The following is a 17887-nucleotide window of genomic DNA, read 5'->3' as shown; positions in this document are numbered from 1 at the left end:
ATGCTATTGGAATAAGGTCTAGATAGCCTAAGAACATGTTTTTCTAGATAATTTTTTTTTTTCTTAAATATGTTTCCTGGACTTTGGTGTGTTTCATTTCCAACAGCCAGCCATTGTGGTGGTTCTTTTTGGGTGACTTCCCCTGGGATTTTTGGAACACACAGAAAACTGAGAGTTCCAAGGAGTTTATACGCCCCTGGAGAGCCCTCTAGCAATGATTGGTAGGCACAGGATTATGAAATCTCAAGTTTCCCAGCCTCAGGTTGGGACTATTTTGGGAAACTTGACATTTCATAGTTCAGTGTCAAGTTCAGGCTGAAGCTATTGTCTCCTATCTTGCTGGACACTGTATTCTTTTTTTTTTTTTTTTTTTTTTTTTGAGACGGAGTCTTGCTCTGTCGCCCAGGCTGGAGTGCAGTGGCCGAATCTCAGCTCACTGCAAGCTCCGCCTCCCGGGTTTACGCCATTCTCCTGCCTCAGCCTCCTGAGTAGCTGGGACTACAGGCGCCCGCCATCTCGCCCGGCTAGTTTTTTTGTATTTTTTAGTAGAGACGGGGTTTCACCGTGTTAGCCAGGATGGTCTCGATCTCCTGACCTCGTGATCCGCCCGTCTCGGCCTCCCAAAGTGCTGGGATTACAGGCTTGAGCCACCGCGCCCGGCTTGTGTGGCTTCTTCTTCTCTCCTGTCCTGTTTCTGCCACTTTCTTACATTTTTTCTTGGCTAACTGTTAATAAATAATTTGTACGTTGTGAATTTTTGTTCTGGGTCTGATGGTAGGCAATCTAACCTTAATTAGTAAATCAGCCAGTTCATGTTATTGCCAGTGATAATGCTATGGCCACACCTTAATTTCCTCTTCATGGGCATCCATGCCCTTCTCTCCATTCCTGGTCTTCCCAGACTTGCAAATGTGAGATTCATACTCACTGGAGCCAAGTGTTAGGGGAGACTTACTGTAAAGAAACAGCATTTGTAGGAAAATCACCTTGGGTGTGTATAGATCCTGGTTCTTTGCATTATGAAGCTCAAGCATAGATTTGCCCTAACTCACTTCCTCCCCACATTCCTGGCTGATAGACAAAGGCAGGGAAGAAGGAGGAGCTGAGTCACCGAAGCTTAATTCACTTTTCTGTTTCTTAGCCCCTAGAGCTTGGTTTAATTGAAGGTGGTTTCAGTAGGATTAACTTTGCTCCAAAAAGCATGCTTTTGGCTATATTGGAGCAGCATGACTACTTAACGTCTTTGAAGAATGTAGGTATTTTCTAACAGTGATGGGACTACCTCTTCAAGTGGGCCCACAGAAGTCATCTTCCCCTGTATTTTCTCTGTCTCTGTGTTGAAAATCTAGAAACAGCAGTGTATGGGTGCAGTGGCACAAGCTAACAGCATCAGATGACCAAGGTAGATACTCTTTCTAGAGACCCCAGTGGAATTCCCAAACACTAAGAGGTGCAGAGAAAAAGCAGACTTGTCTCTGTATTTTATAGGACCTGAACAGTGAAGGCAGGTTGCACTCTTCACCTAATATTCTAGGGAACAAATTTCACTCTCGGGATCCTCCTGGTGTGCTCTTGCTTGACTGAAACTAAACTGGAGCATGCTTTGTGCAAGAACATTAAAGAAACACATAGGAGTGTTATTACCATGGCATGCCACGAAGAGTATTTCACAGCGTGTGAAGAAGAGACATGAGAAGTCACTGGAGGTCAATCACTGACTTTGTGACCTTAGGAAAATAACTCAGATTATGTGAGTAACAGTATCCCCATCTGTAGAGAAAAGTAGTCCCTATGAGTTCGTTGTGGTCAGCATTCTGCAACTTCATTCCTTTCTCATAGTATCCTGTGTTTCTGCGGACAATGAATGGTTCCTGTATCAGCTAGCCACAACACAGAAAACTAGGAAACTCACAATGTGGTGTTCACCCCAAGTCACTGGAGCCTTCCTGCTTCTCCCACATGCCTTTGTGTAAAACCTGGGTACTCCAGGGGTAACTGAGCAATTGTCTAAATATTATGAGGGGTGGCTAGCCCCACTAGTGAGTTTTAGATGTTTAGCTGAGTTGTAGACCAAGAAAACAGAGTTTTTCTAAAATTCTATAAACCTTTCTGAGGCAAAAGTCCCCAAAGTAGGTACAGTGGCCTGTCTTTCCCGACTTTTGGTTATATGTAAAGCTGCCAGTCCCCATTCATGTTCCTAGCTTCATGAAGCGGTCTGTTCACTTACCCCCTACATTGCCATGTCGTTATGGCTTTGCCTGTGATATTCATTCTGCAAGACAGTCCAAATGCTGCTTCTCCTCTGACATTTCTCCAGGTTTCTCTAATCAAATACATCTTTTCTTCCGCTGGGATTCTCCCAAGTCGTTCATACTGCAGTCTCACTTGGAAAGACTTTATACATGTTTGTTTATGCATCCCTACCTTCTCCCGAACTCTGAACTGTGCTCACCTGAAGGGCAAGGGCTAAGTCTTACATCTGTCTTGCTCCGAAGAATAATTCATGGAGACTGGTACCACTAAAAATGATGGACTTCCAAGCTCGGTAGTATTGGCACGTGTTTTATTCAATCATTATAGAAGATCCAGCATGATGCAAAGGGGACAGCAAAGCCTTTGGAGTAAAAAAAAAAAAAAAAAAAAAAAAAAAATTCATTTCAATCCTGCTTCTTCTATTTAATCTCTGCGTGGCCTTAGGTAATTTGTTTCAAATATTTGAATTTCTGCTTTTTCATCTGTGTGACAGTCAATTTTAGATGTCGACTTGATGGGCCCAGATCGCCAGAAAAACATTTCTGATTGTGTCTGTGAGGATGTTTCTGGAAGAGATTAGCATTTGAATCAGTAGACTGAGTAAAAAAGATCACCTTGACCAATGTGGGTGGCATCCCTTGAGGGCCTGAGTAGAGCCAAAAGGTGGAGGAGGGACAAATTTGCCCCCTGTTTGAGCGGAAACCTGCATCTTCTTGTGCTTTCAGACATCGAGATTCCTAGTTCTCTATAAGGATGCACACAATCCACCAATGCCCTCCTCCTCTGGCCTTGTTCTTGAGTCTTTGGACTCAGACTGAATTATACTGCCTGCTTTCAAGGTCTTCCAGCCTGCAAACAGCAGATCATGTGACTCCTCATCCTCGATCATCACACTAGCCGATTCTCATTATATATATCCTATTGGTTCTGTTACTTTGGAGAAGTCTGACTAATACAATCTATAACATGGCAATTCCACCACTTAGCTTGACTGTATGGAGGCAGAGAAATTGGATGGAAAAAAAAAAAAGAAAACTTAATGCGGCAACTGTTCTGATTATGTTAAAGAATATTATTCCGGCCGGGCGCGGTGGCTCATGCCTGCAATCCCGCACTTTGGGAGGCCAAGGTGGGTGGATCATGAGGTCAGGAGATCGAGACCATTCTGGCTAACATGGCGAAATCCTGTCTCTACTAAAAATACAAAAAAATTAGCCTGGCCTGGTGGCGAGCACCTGTAGTTCCAGTTATTTGGGAGGCTGAGTCAGGAGAATGGCGTGAACCCAGGAGGTGGAGCTTGCTGTAAGCCCAGAGTGCGCCACTGCACTCCAGCCTGGGCGACAGAGCGAGACTCTGTCTCCAAAAAAAAAAAAAATATATATATATATATGTGTATATATATATATTTCCATTACTATGAAATTTACTTATCTGTACTATAGAAAGTAAAACGATAATAGATTGGAGGAAATACTCTAAACTTATGGTGCAGATTAATTCTGGCCCTAGGTAATGCAGGGACGTAACAGAGAAAGATGTGTATACCTATAGATGGGCGATAAAGGGGATATTTACTTTGTTAAGTTTGACTTATATGAAAAACACAGAGATACATAGATTTGTGGTAAATATGAAAAAATGTTAATCATAATTTATGGGCAGTAGGTATATGGACATGTATCAATTATTTTTTAAACTTTTCTATATTTTTAAAAGTATAAATTCTATGTATACTAGAAAATTTCCATATCACATCATAGAGCTTAATGTATGGTTTATTGACCATGAAATCCTCTTTCTTCAATAGAAAGTATGCCACTAGTAAATCAAGGGACAATCAAGGAGAAGCTAGAGTAGGTTTTCATAGAGCTTTAGACTCCCAAATGAAAATAGTAAAACCTGTTGAGATCTCTTAATATTCTAAGGGGTTATTTCCTAGCTAAGAATTAGGAGTTACCCTATCTGCAAAGCTCTGTCCCTTCTAGACAGGAGCTGAAACCACAGCTGATGTCAGATCTAGTGTGACTGAAAGAAAACCTTCAAAGAAAAAAAATATATGTATGTGAAATAAATTTTGAATACACCTATCTAGTATCTTTTAACCTTTCTACTTCCTTCCACTGACAGCTATTCAGAAAAAGCAAAACATACTACCTGTTTTTCGTTTGCAAACTATTTATTAGCATTTAAAATAGTAATCCATCAAACCTTCATTAAACACTCATTATGTCTTAAACACTTTATTTAGGGGTTGGACTAGAAACATTTTGAATGGACACTGTGAGGGATCAACTTTCAAGAGATATATGACCACAAAACAGAAAACACAAAGCAGATTGTGGTGACATCCATAGAGGCAGGGGTTATATTCAAACTACTTAACAACCCACAGAGAATGGGTGCAGACCACTCAGAATGTACACATTTACCGACCAGAACAGGCAGCTTGCCTTAAAAGATATATTTTTAGGGGGTTTCAAGAAAGAATGAGTTTTCTTGTATCAGGGAGAACCTGGGATTTTCAAAAGGCATTTTTCAAAGACAGGTGGTTTAATTGGCCATAGCTGAGAGTTTTATGTATGTATATACTATATTGTGTGTGTGTGTATAAAATTAAAATGCTTTTTAACGTTCAGAAATAGAAAAAAGAAAAATAAAAGATGATCAAACTGAGAAGTCAAGTTTGTTCATATCTATCATGAAAACAGAAATACATCTAAGTCCTACAAAGTTCTTTCCAGTGGTAGATAATCAAGGAAGCTTTGTTGTGGAAGTAATATTTGAGGTAATTTTTGAAAGACAGAAAGAGGTAGATTGAGATGGGTGAGAGTAGGGTCGAAGCATTCTGTTGAAGAGAACAACATAGAAAATGCACAGATACCTGAAAATTCAAGAATCGATTTGTTGAATTCTACAAATAGTTATTGAGTGAAGGCTACAGTAGGCTTCATCAATTAACCAGGCAAGGAATGTATATTCTAGCTGGGAATGTTGAGTAAACAGAATTGGTTGGAGCATCAGATAATATTAGACTTAAAGGACAAATCAGTGACAAAGTTGAATAGTCTTTATCCTGCTGACAATGGCCAGTCATGGAAGGGTTATGTTTTCAACAAGGGGCTTGAGGGGCCTAGGTTAGTTGGATGTAATCTAGGGCTGACAGATTTTGGAACACATACTCTGTCTCCACCCAGGGAAAGTCCACAGGCTTCTTTTCTTTGAGGTGTGTGTGTGCAGCCTAAGAGAGTGACCCACTGAGAACTTATTTTCTGATTGGAGACAACAGTACCATGGCAAAAAAAGAGCCAAACTAGAATACAAAGACTTGCTGATTCTACCACTAACTATAATAACTTTGTGAACTTAGACATGCCTGTAACTTCTCAGAGGCTCAGCTTCCTCCACCCTTTGTACTGATAATGTTTGCTCTGTCTATTCCGCAGCATTGAAGAAATAAACAAGATAATTTATATGAAATGTTTTAGGAAACAGTGAATCAGTATATATTAAGAATATAAAGATTTTGTACTTATTTATACAATTCATCTAGATCATCAGACCTATTGACAGATATTCTTTAGCTATGTTTTACTTGGTTGTATTTTTTTAAATATATAAACTAGAAAATTGCCACTTCTTTTCCACTACGTTGATGTCATCTCTTCTGTTTCCTGAGAGATTAGAAGAGGGTGTCCCAGCTGAAAGTCATGCTATGAAGGAATATTGTCATGGAAAATACCTATAGCTGTTGCACAAATCTTTGCTTTTATCCCAGCAATTCCTATTAGCACCTTTGACAGCTTTTACCTAAATGTTATTAATTCTTAAGGCCTCTTAATTTTAGCTAAGTATTGTCAGTATGTAACCAAAATCCCATTTTCTTCCTTAAATGGTGGCCTACCTCATGGTGAAATATACATGTCTAGAACACTGAAGCTAGCAGAGGAGTTTGAGATCTTTTACTCCAGCCTCTTTCCTCTTAGAGATGGGAAAACTAAGACCCATTGTGTGAATTCCAGAGTTCTTTAGGCCAGGGGTGTTTGTGGTAAAAACCAGCAGCATGGGGATGAAAAACAGTAAAGCAAACAGAGAGAAGGAATCATTCGTAAGCAGCACTCAAAAGTATTCATTGACAAGTTCCATTGAGAAATAGAGAGCAACAGCAATACAAGGGCCTCACTGTGGTACGGAAGAGAGACTTCTAAGTAGAGGTTGGGTTGGGTTCTACTACAAATGAGAAAGGGAAGTCTGAATCACCTGGTTCTTCTTTGCCTTGGTGAGAGAATCTGGATAGTTCCTTTTCCCGCCTGGGCCTCAGTTTTCCACTCCAGAAAATGAAGAGTCTAAACTAGATGGTTCTTAAGTTCCTTCTAGGTCTATACGTCTGTGATTCATAGAGCTGCTTATTTTTCAACTTTGAATCTCCCAGTGCTTTGCACATCTGAGAGTCTGACAAAGGCAGCTGAGTAACCCCCGGGACAGGAAACACAAGGACAACCCTCATCAAAGCCCGTGTGCTTCTCCATGCAGACCTTTGCTGAGGTCCACCTGCTCAATCAGTCTCTCACTTTCTCAATGTTCACTACCTCTAGTTTCCTCACTGAATGCACCCAACCCATTCAACATGAGGAGGAAAGGCTGGTATTACACAAGAACACAAGAGTATCATGGAAATAATTGGAATGGAGTTCACTAAAAAAATAAAATTAAAAAAAAAATAGTCTTTCAGCCAAAAGACAGGGAAGCGCTTTTCCTCAGGGAAGGAAAGAACTCTTTACAATCATGGGAGAGAGGCAGACACTCACCACTCCTGATGCTCTACCAAGGGAGGTCAAAGTGTTACAGAGGTTGTGATGATGAGCAAAGACTGTGCTATTGTACCCCAGGACAAGAAATAATGAGGCTTAGGAGATGAAAGATGGACGAGAGAGCCAGCCAAACTATGTTCTTATGAATAGGATATTATACCAGGGAAGAAGAAGGGCTGTATCTGAGAAGACAGAACTCTATTGATTGCCAAATGGTAATTGAACACTGGCCAGCCACAGGACAGTATTACACCTTCTGCTGAACCTTTGGTGAGACTAGGCTTAGCCATGGTTTCCTGCCTTACATGTGACTCTTGAAAGAATCATGGGTCTTAAAGTGGGGATTGGTAAGAATGAGGTGGCAGGTAACCACCTCCAAGGCATGGTTAGAAACTCCTGGCAAAATGCACACAACTGTAGTATCTCATGCACTATCAAGGAAATTACCATCCAGCTAGGAACATCAGGTTTGAGTAGAGAAGGTAGAAAAAATGTGAATGTCTGCAGCAGAAAGGACAAAGACAGACAGGCATAGAAATAGAATATTCCAAAGACAACTTTAATATCATTTTGCTGAGTTTGTGCTGCTTATAAGTGAATTACTTAGGGTGACAACAGAACTCCGAGAAAGCAAAAGACAAGGAAAAGGGATATTGAGATGTCCCTATCGCCAAGTAGTAAAAACAAAAATTATATATATGCACACACACACACACACACATATATGTGTATATATATATACACATACTTCTCAGTGTCCTGAAAGTCATTTTGAACACCAGGTGGTGTTAGGTGAATATTTCCTAGGGCTTCCTCTGAGTGAGTGAGGTTCACAAAAGTGTTCTATTTCCTAGAATATTATTTCATGACTGCCATTGGATATTTACGGATGTCAGCATTTGTTCTGAGATACCAAATGTGCTGGTACCTGGATGCCACTGTAATTCCAGAATTCTTTAGAACAAACTTTCTAAACATTTCCAAAATGCATTTGGCAAGAGGCCCCATGAAATGACACAGCAGAATTTTCTCTATTCATTTCACAGTACAGAATCTGACAATGGGTTGGTCTTTTTGTTCTCTCTCCTTTCATTCTCTTTTAAAATTCCACCATTTCTGTACTTTAGGGATTGTGAGTGCTTTCAAGTGCTTTCTCTAACATTTAATCATTAGTGAGACAAAATCGTATTAGGAAGGTATTGATAAGTTGGAGAAATATTGAAGACCGCTGATGCAAGCTTAGCTAAAATACAGAAGAGCAGGCTGGATGCAGTGGCTCATATGTGTAATCCCAGCATTTTGGGAGGCAGAGGCAGGAGGATTGCTTGAGACCAGGAGTTCCAGACTAGCCTAGGCCACATAGCGAGACCCCATCTCTATGAAAACTAAAATAAATTAGCAGTTGTGGTGGCATGCACCTGTAGTCCCAGCTACTGAAGAGGCTGAGGCAGGAGGATTGCTTGAGCCCAGGTGTTCGAGGTCGCAGTGAGCTATGATGGTGCCACTGCACTACAGCCTGGGTGACAGAGTGAGACCCCATCTCAAAAAAAAAAAAAAAAAAAAAAAAAAAAAAAAGATAGGAGAGCAGAGCAACTTATAGAAGGTAGTATCTAGAATTTAGGAATATTGAACCATATTCAAAGTCACCATAATTTCTTTCACAGAAAAATAATAACATTTCCAATGACAGAGCAAATGTCAGAGAAGTTAAAGCACTCATGGGATTTGTACTTTCTGCCTGGTGTTTCTGATGCCAAGCTCTCTCTGCAAAAAATTTTTGTCCCTTGTCCTGTGTCAGACTTTTACTTGAATTGCAAAAGGTTGGTTCTCCAGCGTGCTAGGCCTTGAATTCTAATCAGAATCACAAAAGGGAAGTTCACCTGCCAGTACTTGCCACCCACCTGGCACATAGACAGAGTCAGGATTAGTGTAAGGAGTTACAAATCTCATAAATTTCAAAGACACACCCAATATGACTCTAAAACCACAAAGTTAAATTAGTGAACTACTCTTATCTGAGAAAAATATATATGGTTAGTACTCTATGAAAAACCTTTCTAAAGAAGAAACAAGATTCCCATCACTTTTAGGTCTGCATTTAACGAAGATTACAGCTTTGAGATTGCTGAATTTTTTCTCAAAACTCTAAACCCATTTCTGTATTGGAAGAGTTTTTTCATGCCATCCTTCAGCTGTCTTCCAAAAGATATTACTGAAATACTGACAAGTTAGGGGTTCAGACCTCTCATCTCACAGATTTGAAACCGAAATGCAGAAGATTAAGCACCTGGCCCAAGTCACCAGAACCCTCTCAGTCAAGTGTTCTTTTCACTCTGCATCTTCGTATTTCCATGAAATCTACACATCTACCTAACTTTTTTTGGAATGAGTCTGAAGCACCAGGGGAAAAGGCATAGTGTAAATCAAATTTGGAAGAATGATAATGGACACCAAAGTTTTTATGGCTACAAAGAGGAAGCTAGGAAATCCATACTCAAGGCTGACCGTGTCTTATGTTCCAGTTTACCTAGTAAGAGAACTGTAATCTATGAAAGAGAAAGAATGGTAAAACGGATAATAACCACTCCCTTCTGCCAGTCTGTGGATGCCCTGACTCAAGATTAAGGGTATCTTTCCTGGATCTAGGAAGGTTCCAATGTCTACCCACCTATGCACAGACCTTTATTCCATACTTTTATGTTGCTACTAGGAATACAAAATAGTGTACCAAGGAAAATCCTTGGGCTACCTTCTTAGATAATTTAGAAACTACACCCAAAAGCAGAAATATGTTCTTGGAATCTCAGAGATTCTATGCAAATTTTAGATAATTCAAGAGTATTTAATGAACATTGTTTTTGGCATTCTATAACAATATTAGATAAGTTATTCTAATAAATCTCAGTCATATTATCCACATCTTCTGGGTCTCATTAATGCTTTATATTTTTACTTTAGTAATTTTATAAAATACAGAATATATGTTGAAGAATAATTTTATAACAAATTTTAATATAAACATAGTGTATCTAAAATTTTGTTAATGATTTCAGTGGCACATGTACATAAAATAGAAAATATCTTCTGAACGCAATTAACTACTCATGAACTATCATGCAATTTGGGACATAGCTACTTTATATAGATTTCAAATATGCCTCAATAAGTTCTAACATCATTACTTCTGATTGTTTATCTTGTATTTACACCATCAAAATAAAATACTTGAACAATTTTTTTAAATCCTTGATGGCTCATGCCTTTGTTGAAGAGAGGATGACTATGTTCTTCACTCCAAAATGGCAAAATAGTTTTTAAACATCAATTAGAATGATTAATCCAATGAGTTAAGTTTCTACATCATCTGTTTCCTTCCGATTACCTTTGATACACAGCAGCCTTTATTTGTCCACTTGTGAAGCATACTGGTAAATTTTGGTGCACAAGAATCATTAGAACTAAAATACTACTATCACATGTCCTTTTAGAAAACTGGATGGTCAGATTATTGTTGTGTAACTTTAAATGGTAAAATTCTTCCTATTGAAGAACTATCTAGATTAAACATATACCCTTTTTATCTTTAAGACTGTATTCCTTGGCCACTGAGCCTTGTGCTTGAGAAAATTCATCTAGCATATCATTACACGAAAACTCAGTTTAAAATTTAATTTACACAAGCCATTTCACCATCATCAGAGTCTACAGTGCCATTGTGTTTTGTATTCATATTCTGATGTAACAATTTTGAAATGTTTTTCTCTATCAGTTTTAGTATCTTTACCATTATGGGGAGAAAATGAAAAATCCTAACTACAAAGATATTTTCTCCTATTCTACAGTTTATTGAAAAAGGATGCAATACTAATGAGCAACCCAGTTAAAAACAAAAACAAAAAAACTGGATAATTACACAATAGTAAATAGTAAATTCATTTCATCATCCTTATAGGCTTCTTATTACATCGTGTTTCTAGCCAATTTCCAATAGAACTATAATGAAAGCCATTTACATAATTTTAAATTTTATAGTAAGCACATAAATGGGTAAAATTAATTTCAGTATACTTAACCCAAAATATTTAATTTTCAACATATAATGTAAACAATTTTCAATGAGTTATTTATATTTTTATTTTGATTCTAAGTCCCCGAAGTCTAATGTGTATTTTGCATATACAGAACATCTCAGTATTGACTAGCTCCATCCATGTGCTCAGTAATTACACGTAGCTAGTGACTACCATATTGGACAGCACAGTTTTGGGCAATCCCACCATTCTTTTTGGTTTTTATTCTTTTTTTACTCATTAGAATTGATTGATAAAAATAAAGCCATTTTTAGAATGGCTAAAATAAAGTCTCAAGACACACACACACAAAAATCAGCAAGTTTCCACAGTGTATTTTGGATTTGTAAAAGCGTTTAACAGACCCAATAATTCTAAGAAAATGCATTTTTTTAAAGTAGGTTTTTCTTTTACTCCAGAATACTTCTAAGAGTAAATAAAAGTCATGAACTACCAAGCCATACACATAGAACTACTGAAAAAATAAAAATAAAAATTTAGTCAAAAGAGCCAAAATGATAGATCTATGATTAATCATTTTTATAGCTCTTTTAAATTCCTCCTACTGGCATCATTGAATCAACTGTTTCATTTCTGGCACTCTATCACCTAGATTGCAAGGACTAAGAATTGAATCTTCTGGTAGTTTTAAGCTGCACCTGCTTGCCTATATGAACATATCTTTACAATGTGATTATATCTATAAATAGAAAAACAAATTGATATCTTTATTATATATTTTTGTTATTCTGGAAAGTTTTTTTTTATAAGTCTAAGGCATTATATTGTATTTATGCCATTCAATGTTATCCCATAAAGTAATATACATTCTTATTTAATAAAAATAATTCACCCATTTTGATAGAGATAGTATTGGCTGAATCAATGTACATAACTGAAGGGTGATATTTAGCAATGAGTTTAAAAGGGAACATGGTCCAGTCAGGGCCCACCATCTGCAGCATGCTCCCACATACCACAAGCTTATCTGCTTTCCACTCCCACAGTACCGATGAGGTTACTGCCGAGTATCATCGGAAAGTCACTAAGTTAGACATTAGGAATATTTGAAGTCTAGTCCCTGTTCTAAAGCAAACTCTTTCTGACCTCAATCAAATAAAGTATTAAAACTTTGAATGTCTCATTCACCACATGAAAATGCCATTCTGGTCTTTCCTATTTTGTAGGTTGGCTAAAATGAGAATAGACTGATTATTTGTTCTCAGATGAGAAACATCAACATTTGAACCTCTGCAATGTTTCTCTCGGTATATCTTCTTCCTCGATAATATAAGTAAGGCCAAAGGATGGAAGAATGGACAGATAGGCAAACAGACACAGATAGACACACACGCAGTTTCTTAATGAGTTTTTATTTATTTTCTGATTTTATTGCATGTCCTGGCAAAACAAAAGGAGACTGTAGACTGGCTTCTGGCTCCCCAAAAGCCCATAACAGAAAATACCAAAAGACAAGCAACTGAAGCTTAAAAAATGTATCACGTGTATAATACCTCTCGAAAACATTAATAAAGCATATAAAACTTTTAACATTTGCTTCATTTTGTACAATTATAAAAATAATAGAAAAAATATCCCTTTAACATTCAATATCCCACATACTGTATTTTAGGGAAATACCAAGAAAAAAAAAAGGTAAAAGGATTTAATGAAAACTCTGCTTTCTATTTTTGTTTATAAACATCTCCAAACAAAAAAACTTTTCAATTCTTCAGCTAACTGCATTGAGCTGAGGCCACGAGAACTCCATTAAGCCCACTTCTAGTGGTTTCTGTGCTTAATATTCTTTTACCCCTTTCCCTGGCTACTCATACACTCAAGGAGAGTAGGTTGCCATGAGGAGGTAAGCCAGTAAGGATGCCTAACTTTGGCTAGTGCCAAATCCAAGAGACATAGTACAGGAATTTGCAAGCCCCTAGTGTCACCTGAATAGTACTGAAATAGCTCGGAAGTCCTAGGTTTATTCAAACCGTCAGTAAAGTAAGGAAGCAGTTTGTCCTTCTAGGACCAAGGAACAGCTTTCATTCTTCCCCTTAATGGGTTTGCAAAGCTGCCTGCTTGTTCCAGAAGTTAACAGTGCTTATTACCATTTAAGTACAACAAAACTTTGAAATCAAGGACTCAATCTCTTTAACATACAAAATTTTTAAAAAAATAAAAAAAACAAAACAAAACTTTCCCTTCCCTCCCCTCTTAAAATTGTAGCATTATTTCTTATTTGATGTGGTGTTCTTACTAAATGGTATTTTCATCTAAATACAAAAACAATAAAAAAAAGGTTTCAAGTGTGGTTCTGGAAATCCCACTATCCCAAGAAGAAAAAAAAAATATAATCAAAATACAAAGTATGCAATTTCACACAAAATATATATACACTTTTCAGAGGCAGCCCATACATTACATTTTAGAGCCACATTAGCCCTTTTGCACTTTAAAATTAAAATGGAAGCCTATGTGCAATGACAGCCCTTGACCAGAATGCATGGGAAGATTTCAAAGCTCATTTGCATGCATGCAAAAAATGTCTTCTCTTTCTGAAAGATCTATGAGGAATATTGTCATTTACACGTTTTCCCAAAGTTTCAAGCCAACTCTTTGTTTAAGTGGTTTAAGCAACAGCAGCCATGAAAGACTTATCCCTTGCTCTGTGGGGACCTTTTCACGTCTATGGGTAGTCCCTAAGGGAGATGGACGGGAAACTGGGTTCTCACAGTTACTTTCCAACAAACTGAAACTCTTACTGGTTAAAAAAGGAAATAATACAGTGATGCAATTTATGCCACAGGAAAACCAATCTCATAATTTTATATTTTTCAAATCACCATTCCTATTGTAAACCTTAAAGACAGAAAGGTAAACAAGCCTCTACATGCAGAGTTTTATAGAATAGGAGGGTCTTTAAAAGAAACACTTACCAAGCAATATTATCTATGCTTCAAAAGATTTTTACAAAGTTGAATTTACGGTTCATTGAGATATCTTATTGTTTAGTACAGACTCAACATTTCTGAATGATTCCTATTTACCCTGAATATTAATAGACAGTAAAACTTCACTGTTAGAAGTAGTTAGATGGCACTTGTCCCAATCAAATCAATCTGAATTCTTACAAGAGTAGCAAATATGTATTTGAGTTAGTCAATCTAGTAGTGAAATTTAGTTTTAATATTCTGTAATGGCAGCAAATGTTTTCCCAATCAATATTGTAAGATAAGGTATCTGGTATTAAATTTAAGGGGGTTACTGATACGCTCAAATACATGACATCAGGTGTTTTTGAACTGGCTGCCATGGGCCTTTTAAGAATTTTCCTCATTCCCAACCAAAAACTAAAGAGGATGTTTGAACATAAACTTTTACTTATAACTGGATTAAATCACCCCAACGTGAAGTATCATCACTAGAGGAAATGTCAGTAATATAAAATATACCAACACTGAGAAAAGAATACATATCTACAGTCTTACCTACATAATAAGCCATGGAAATGGATCTACTCAAAGGTTTGATGTGGCATGTATTTAGGATCCAAAGAACTGAAAGGATCTGTACATCATTGTCACTCACATGTAGCATTAAGCTCCAGATACCTATTGCCATACATCATACCCCTTAAGAGAAGGGGCATAGACAAACTATCCAAAACAAGTAAATTAAAAAATGGTCAATAAGTGCATCTCAATTTTCTTTCATTTAAATTACATTTTAAACAACACTCAATGCCCCCCACCCAGAAATCTATACTGTATATTTATATATTTATATATATAGTCTTAGACTATAAGGGTGAACATGCTTTATAAAAGTCAATGAGAAATCTCTGCAGCTTAAGGAGACAACCAACTCTTTTTTTGCTCACTTCTACCTAGCCATGGCAGCTACAGTTCTGCAAGCTATAGTTTTGAAGGCTTAAAGCCAGAATCAGAATTAGATGCCAGGTCAGATGTTAGGTAAGAGGTAGCCTCTTACTTCTCCTTCCCCTAAGAAATCAGACAGAAGAGGAAGGGGGGGAGCTAAGGAGAAGGCTTTGGAGATTAAGCAGGAGTGCCTCGTAGGGGGCGGGCAGTTAGGAGAGGGTTAGGAAGAGCTCACGTGGTGAGGCTCACTCCCCCTCCTCTTTGATGCGCTGTTGCTTATTGCGGCGAGCATCCATGTCAAAGTTGAAGTCATTCCACTCATCTCGGGGTGGGAAAGAGATGGTCTGGCGGAGGGTGAATCGCACGGCATCAATAACGCGTTCACCCCGGGTCTCACTGGAGCCGACACTGACTGTAGAGGCACTGCTTGGGGTCCGCAGGAGATGAGAAGGTGAGGAGAATTCGTGGAGCTGCCGGTGGTCCAGGATGCCCTTCCAGATTGCGTGTCGAAATTGCTCAGGGATTTTTAGACTTGCCAAATCCTGTGCAATAGGGGAAGGTGCCATGGCGAATGAAAACAAGGAGAAAAACTGGCGTTTAGTCCATAACATGCTGTCATTCCCTGATGCTCTGGTTTAATTGATCTGAATCTATTGATCCACAAATTAGAAAAATAAAATTAGTTCTCTGAGTCTTCAACTCTTCATCTCTACGTAACTAGAAGTGAGCAAAGGCACAGCCTTGAGGTGCCATTCCTGCCTGTGTATAACACTTCACTTAGTCTCTACTGGCCTCAGTTTCCTCATTGGTAAAATTTGGATAATAGCTAGATGAGAGGGCAAAAATCCCAAATAGAAACGTGAGGTACCTACTGATGCTTGAATTTACCTGGCTAGTCACTAGAAGAAAGGTATTAATGGAATGTCACCCCCACTTGGTTGAGGAGATAAGAAGAAAAGATTGAGTACTTTCTATGCACCAGGCACTGAATTATTTTATATTCATGATATCATTTAATCCTCAGATTAGTAGTAAACATTATTAGACCTGTTTTATAGATAGAATAACTGAAGGCCAGAGAGGTTGACAAGTTTAAAGTCACATAACTAAGTGAAAAAATTAGGGACTTAGGGCATCCTCAGAACCTGAAACAGCCCTTTTATCTAAAAGGTCTTTTGGTGTTTGAACAAAGCAAGGTCTCAAAATGCAGAGCCATCGTGTCTATGTTCTGTGAATGGGTGCAGAAGTCATTACAAATAGGGTCAACCTTAACTAACTGTGGTGATTTCGCTTACATTTATCTGCATTAGCTGTTTTTTAGATTGTTTCAGTGATAGCTCATATTTTCACGGGGCAGAATGGTAGGTAAACAGCACATTGTGCTTGGCGTGAGAAAACCGTGGCAGAAGTTTTGATTGTCACTGACTGGCTATAGAACTTTAGCAAGTCACTTATTCTCTAGCAGCCTCAGTTTCTTCATCGGTAAAATGAGATACAATTGCTTTATAGGGCAAAAGATGCTATAGACTCATAGGTAAATACAGTTATGAAAGTATTTAAAAAATTACAACATACTCTACTATATAAATATTAACCATTTGTGTTATTATTATGTTGTATTGGTACCTCATTTTTGCTTGTTATGGGGACACTAATGAAATTCCCCAAATTTAGGTCACATTCCTTTTCCAGGAAGTGATGATGCCCAATAACTTAGACTGGCTCTAAGAGAAAAGCTGAGAAAAGGGTGTCTCTTTCTAGAAATACGCAGGAAGAAGCTGAGGTGAGGAGGAGAAAATTGCACAGCTTCCCAACATTTCTCAATTTGGAAATTTGTAGTTTGGTGTCATATTTTCCTATGGTGTGAATTTTCAGGCCATTAGAGGTATTCCTAATCTCTTACTGTAGCAGAAGAATATCTCATAAAGAAGGTCAATCACAAATAAATAAGCATAGTTTTATTTTATTTTTTATTTTTAAGATGAAGTCTCGCATTTTCACCCAGGCTGGAGTGTAGTGGAGCGATCTCGGCTCACTGCAAGCTCCACCTCCCGGGTTCATGTCATTTTCCTGCCTCAGCCTCCTGAGTAGCTGGGACTACAGACATGCACTACCATACCCAGCTAATTTTTTTGTATTTTTAGTAGAGACAGGATTTCACCGTGTTAGCCAGGATGGTCTTGATCTCCTGACCTCGTGATCTGCCTGTCTCGGCCTCCCAAAGTGCTGGGATTACAGGTGTGAGCCGCCACGCCTGGCCTAAATAAGCATAGCTTTGTATGTTTCTTGGATTGTTCCTACTTTTGAGGCTCTCAGTAAATGCAAAGCTCTTTGTAAATTAGACTCTGTTAATTTTCATGATGCCCTGGATAGATTTTAACTAATGACTGACAGGTGAGAAAGCTGTGGCCCACAGACTGGCATAGGACTTAGTCGACATCAGCAGAAATGAACTTATAGAGGACATCTGCAGATCCTAATGATCAAGGGAACATCCTGACATATTCCCCAGTGGAAATAAGTGAGCAAGTGGAAAGTACAACTTTAAAAATATAGGGAAGAGGAGGATTCCCTGTTCCAAAGTGTAGGAATCTCTCAAATACAGGGCAACTCTGTTCTCTTCAGTGGATGGAAGTAGTTGTAAAGTTCTCAGAATCATATTGGAACCTACTCTTCAAGCTTTCCCTGCAGTGTTCACTTATAACTGATTCTATCAGGGAGCAGCAGTCGGGAGTGATTTATGGGGTGAAGGGGGTGGGCAAAGGGGCAGCACACTGTGTACATGTCACCTCATGGCGGGGGGCATTCTCACGCTGCAGGGGCATCTCTAGCATCGGTGCTCAAGGAGGGGGAAAAAAGAGGCCCCAACATAGAAGTA

At 38.3% G+C, this 17887-nt stretch overlaps 1 protein-coding gene across 1 annotated transcript in view; it reads right to left on the bottom strand.

The window, feature by feature from the left end:
- Positions 1-13644: 13644 nt before the first annotated feature.
- TP63 (tumor protein p63) overlaps positions 13645-17887 on the bottom strand; it is a 262272-nt gene continuing 258029 nt past the window's right edge. Inside the window, exon 13 of the mRNA XM_038003062.2 lies at positions 13645-15551. Coding sequence (XP_037858990.1) covers positions 15255-15551 — 297 coding nt within the window. The 3' untranslated portion in view covers positions 13645-15254. The remainder of the gene's footprint in view (positions 15552-17887) is intronic.

This window comes from Chlorocebus sabaeus, chromosome 15 (genome assembly GCF_047675955.1).
Source record: "Chlorocebus sabaeus isolate Y175 chromosome 15, mChlSab1.0.hap1, whole genome shotgun sequence".
Classification (NCBI taxonomy): domain Eukaryota; kingdom Metazoa; phylum Chordata; class Mammalia; order Primates; family Cercopithecidae; genus Chlorocebus; species Chlorocebus sabaeus.
This window is presented reverse-complemented; position numbering and strand designations above follow the sequence as displayed.